Source organism: Verticillium dahliae, genomic scaffold (genome assembly GCF_000150675.1).
Source record: "Verticillium dahliae VdLs.17 supercont1.28 genomic scaffold, whole genome shotgun sequence".
NCBI classification, from domain to species: domain Eukaryota; kingdom Fungi; phylum Ascomycota; class Sordariomycetes; order Glomerellales; family Plectosphaerellaceae; genus Verticillium; species Verticillium dahliae.
This window is the reverse complement of record NW_009276942.1, coordinates 234,792-239,283: the sequence shown is the minus strand read 5'-3', so window position 1 is coordinate 239,283 and position 4,492 is coordinate 234,792. Positions and strand designations below refer to the sequence as shown.

The 4,492-nt window shown below is 57.5% G+C and overlaps 1 protein-coding gene and 1 non-coding gene across 2 annotated transcripts in view; one reads left to right on the top strand and one right to left on the bottom strand.

Moving 5' to 3' along the window:
- Positions 1–1,392: 1,392 nt before the first annotated feature.
- Positions 1,393–1,464, top strand: VDAG_20256. The gene has a single exon. It is a non-coding gene; the product is annotated as a tRNA-Glu (tRNA).
- Positions 1,465–2,808: 1,344 nt separating this feature from the next.
- The window catches only part of VDAG_09642 (arrestin domain-containing protein), a gene marked incomplete at both ends in the record, with an annotated part of 3,637 nt that continues 1,953 nt past the window's right edge, over positions 2,809–4,492 (bottom strand). Inside the window, 2 exons of the mRNA XM_009658603.1 lie at positions 2,809–3,570; positions 3,623–4,353. Coding sequence (XP_009656898.1) covers positions 2,809–3,570; positions 3,623–4,353 — 1,493 coding nt within the window. The remainder of the gene's footprint in view (positions 3,571–3,622; positions 4,354–4,492) is intronic.

Genomic DNA, 4,492 nt, shown 5'->3' with positions numbered 1-4,492 from the left:
TGGGCATTTTGTGAGCGCTCGTGTGAGAGAGAGAGAGAGTCGTCGTCTGGCCCCGTGTTTTCTCAGTATTGGGCTTGTGCTCTCGGTTTTAGCCCGGTCCCCGTCAACAAGGAAATCCGGTAGCGAGACGACGCAACGCACGATCAGCGGCCACTTATCGGATGGGATGGGAAACAGCGGACAGCGGGCAGCGGGCAGCGGGCAGCGGGGGGTGGGGAGGAGGATCTTAGAGTATGGACATTATAACAGCTCGTCGCAAAGAAAGCCATCAGCCGGACGCAAGGGGGAGAGCGTTTTCTTGCGTCAGACTGGCCTCGATCATCTCACATTAAACATGCCCAACACAGAACGAGAAACCGGGTAGCATGCACGTTCGGACAGGAGGGAAAGCAACCTGTCAAACAGGCCCTGGTAACACCACCCCCCCCTCCTCTCATCTAAGGCGCGCGCGCGCGCGATCACAACGGTGGCAAGGGAACCTCGAGATCCGTTCCCCCTTCCAGACAAGAAAAGGGAATATCAGAGATGAAAAGGGCGAGCAGGTTGGGGTGTCCCTGGACGTCACGTCTCGCTACGCCGCTCCACATCCCGCAGCATCGCGACTTGGGACTTGGGGTCGAGGTCGAACGTCCGAGCGTGGCGGGGGGCCGCAACAGCCTTTGTGTCAGGATGGCCTCGCGGCAGGGATCTCGAGGCACTCGCCAAGATGGCTCAGTCGAGATCCAGACAAGCCAGTCTTGCCAGTGCAACCTCGAGGTCCAGTGCAACCTCGAAGTCCAAAGCGGGAGCCACATGGTCGTGATGGCAGCCCAATTGTCACCCTCTTTCACGTGGCAGAGGCCGCTGGATGGTCGCGGCGAGCGGCGATCACCCCATCCATTCCGTGCCCGTCCCATGCAGATCGATGACGCGCTTGTCAAAGTTGTGACATGTCAATTGACAATGGGCGACGCACGATGGGCGAGTGCCATCAGATAAGACTGTGCTTGGCCCTGCCTCTGTCTTGTTTGCTTTGCCTCTACACGCCACCACCTCCTGCACTTGTTGGATTCCCCACGAGGAAATCCAGACCACGGCATCCCATCTGCCTCTGACATGTTGTCTTCTTACAGCCCTGACAGCCAGAGCCGCTGCAGGGGGCGCGGTCAGTGCGCCGGCTGAACTTGTTTGGACGTCAGCTGCTCGCTTGGGATGCAAGCCAAGTTGCAGGGCATGGGATGGCAGCTTTTTGAATCCATGACAGCTATCTTTTCCATGAGGCACAGAGCCACTGATTGTATTTGATTCCAGAACATGGGCCAACGCGCCGCGCGAGTCACGACAGTAGATCCGGCGAACCCCACCGCCCTCCCCAAGAGAACATAATACATCAAGTCTGGCCGGTCATCAACTTCCGAACTGGTGTAATGGCTAACATTTGACGCTCTCACCGTCAGGCTCAGGGTTTGATTCCCTGGTTCGGAATCTTTCTGCCTGCTGTGCTTCGGCATCCGACTACTTCTTTTACTCTCTGATATGTAGCGAGCCAGACTCCTTGCTCCTCAGTCCGGTTCCTCGGAACCTGGCGGGCCTAGTAGACGCAGCCTCAAAGACCATGTCGTCTTTACTCGTATCGCCACGGTAAATGCACCAACCCAAGAAGCATGCCCGCTCGAAGCTCTTCACCCAACCCTCATAACCGCGGCCCATCATCTGCCGTAAAGCCCGAAAAGTGAAACTCGAAAGGCACCAGCTGGCCCGGCGAGATGCGGCCGGTCCCCGACGCACCAGAGCGCCGGGATGCATGCCCGTGGAGCAGACCAGGGTACACCATGACGGCGCATGTTAGTCGTCGATCACTGCGCGTTTCGACAAGAGCAAAAAAAAGAAAAAAAAAAGTAGGAGCCCGGCAGTTGGACGTCCAGCAGCACGATGGACGCTGCGCATCTCGGGTCTGATGCACTGAGGGGGTAAAGGACGGGGACTGCCAGGCATACCGCCACGGCTGCTTGGGAAGTCATCTCCGTGTCTTCTGTTCGTCCCGAAACATGCAGTACTTTTCTTTGCCGCGAAGAAGAGTGCTTTGGATGCCATCGATGCCTCCACCCTTGATGGTGCACCGAAACGAACGCTACTGCCTATCCGATACACGGCCTGGTTGAGCTTTCACTTGAGATTTGTGCTTGTGGCTTTTACAGTCTTTTCTGCTTCTGCACGTGTAGCGAGCATGAAGCTTGCCAGAAATCTCTCCCTCTTCTTCAGAAATCTCTCCCTCTTCTTCCCAATTCCTTGCCAGTGCCTGAGGATTGTCGCCGTACATGTACGCTGGCACCTTTGCTAACCCTTGTTCCCAATATCGACGAAGACTCGTGGCTGTCCGCCTCACCTTGTTGAGAGGACTCCGACTAATGTTTTTCACGAAACTAGGGCAGCGCTTGCGATGGCTCGCCTGTGAGCTTCCAGAAGTCGTTCAGGGGTGCGCCGACTCTCATCTCATGATTCTTGCCCAGCTCACTCTCCACAGCAAGGCACAACATCACATGAGCCAGGCAATGACATGGCAAAATTTATTCATGTTCCAAACATGGCAGTATATGCTTGTTGGTTATGTTCACATATATAGTAGTAACACGGCTGATGCGCTCCGCCCACATGTTCACCTGCAAGCCAGGCCGAACGCCAGTTCCCTGAGCTCCAATGCATCCGGATGACCAACTCAATGTGCGCCAATCGTACCCAAGCGTTAGCCTTGCCCCGGCGGCGGCATAGTGACAAAAAAAAAACTCCCATCGACTCCTGGGCACGAATAATGTTCATCCCAAACAGCTCTTACAAGGCCCCACTGGCCCTCGGCAGCACCAGGTCCAGGTTTGGACGCTGGATCTCCATGCTTCTGCTAGGAGCACGCGGTGCGCCAGGCGTGCGCGGGTGTGCCACGTTGACACGTCCGCCACGCTCCATAATACTCTCGGGGCCTTCATCGGCCGAATCCGAGTCATCGTCACGACCGTCATAGCCGTAGTCGGCCAGTCGTGTAAAGTAATCCGCCAAGCCATCGACACTGGGGGTGCCGACGACGACGTCGTACTGCGGCGGCGGAGTCTGGGCCACAGTGTTGACCGCGGCCGGAGGCGGTTGATCCTCGTCAAACGCAGGCGGGTTGTACGAGGGCACGCGCAGAAGGTGAATAGGGCGTGCCGACATGTCCGATACGTCGATTGACTGGTTCTGAGATGTAGGGGGCGAGTCCCTGCCGTTTCCAGTGGGACTCGGGCTCTGCGTGTGTGCCGATGTGAGATGAGCCGGCTGGGGAGGCGCTGGCATGGCGTCGAGACCAGCATCCACCGAGGGCAACGTGCCGGTCGACGAGTTGGGCGAGGCCTCGATGGCGGATGCGTCGGGGCATCCGCACGAGGTTTGCCTACCCTGCGAAGGATCAAGGCCTAGACCGGTGTACTCGGGCAGCGACGTGTTGGCCTGCGTAGCCCTGCAGTTGAGAACTGTGAATGGCGAGTCAATGCTGATCTCGAAATGCCGGCGGCGCGTGCCAGTAGGATCTTCAGGGTCGAGGCGGGAAATGCGCATGACGATCTACGTAAGTTTGTTAGTCATTGGTAGTGACATGACAGTGGAACAGACTCACCTTGATCCAGTGATACACGTTGACGTTCTTCCAGCTGCAGTCGGGGTTGAGACGCAGCTCTTTGCTCTTCGCCATCTGCTCACACGTAGGAACTTGCACGTTCATCTCAATCTCTGTAGAGCCCCAGTAGCTCTCCAGTCCCAGGTCCAGGTCGCCGAGCAGGTTGTCCGACGGCTCAGGCAGGGGATGTGGCATGGCGTTGTGCCTCGAGGCCTCTACGGACCGGCGCATGGCGGCAGCCTGACGAGCTTCGCGGCGTTCGCGAGGGCTAAGCTCGCCGCCGCTCAGCACGCGCACGTCGGATGAGGCGTACTTGGGGTCGAGCGGCTTGCCGGCGGCCTTCTCGAACAGCAGTATCTTGCGGCCAGGATCCTTGCGGGTAACGCGGCGGTCATTGGTCCAGTACTCGATTGACTCGGTGCAGAAGACCTTCAACTTGTGCACCTGAACCTTGGCAAGTGGTGTCAACTTGAAGGCGATGGGAATCTTGGTGCCGATGGGAAAGGACTTTCCAGAAATGATAATGTCGTAGTGAAGCTGATCCTCCCACTGCCTGCTGATGGAAATGGGCTCCGTCATCTCGAGCGAGAGCTGGTCAGGCACCCGAACGATAAACACCTCCTTCTGGCCGTGGAGGTTGGGCTTGAAGGCACCCGCACGTTCAACCGTCGCGTGCAGCTCCCACTTGACAGAACCGTACTGGAGCTTCGTCGTCTCGAGCTGGTGGTGGTCTATGGGTAGTTCAAAGTGGTATTGGTGGGTGCCAGGGTAGAAGACCTTGTAACCTTTGGTCTGGTCCGAGATGACGCCCATTATGTCACCCTTGCCGAACCTTTTGGACTGGTGGGACGGGAGAGAAAGCCGCTTCAT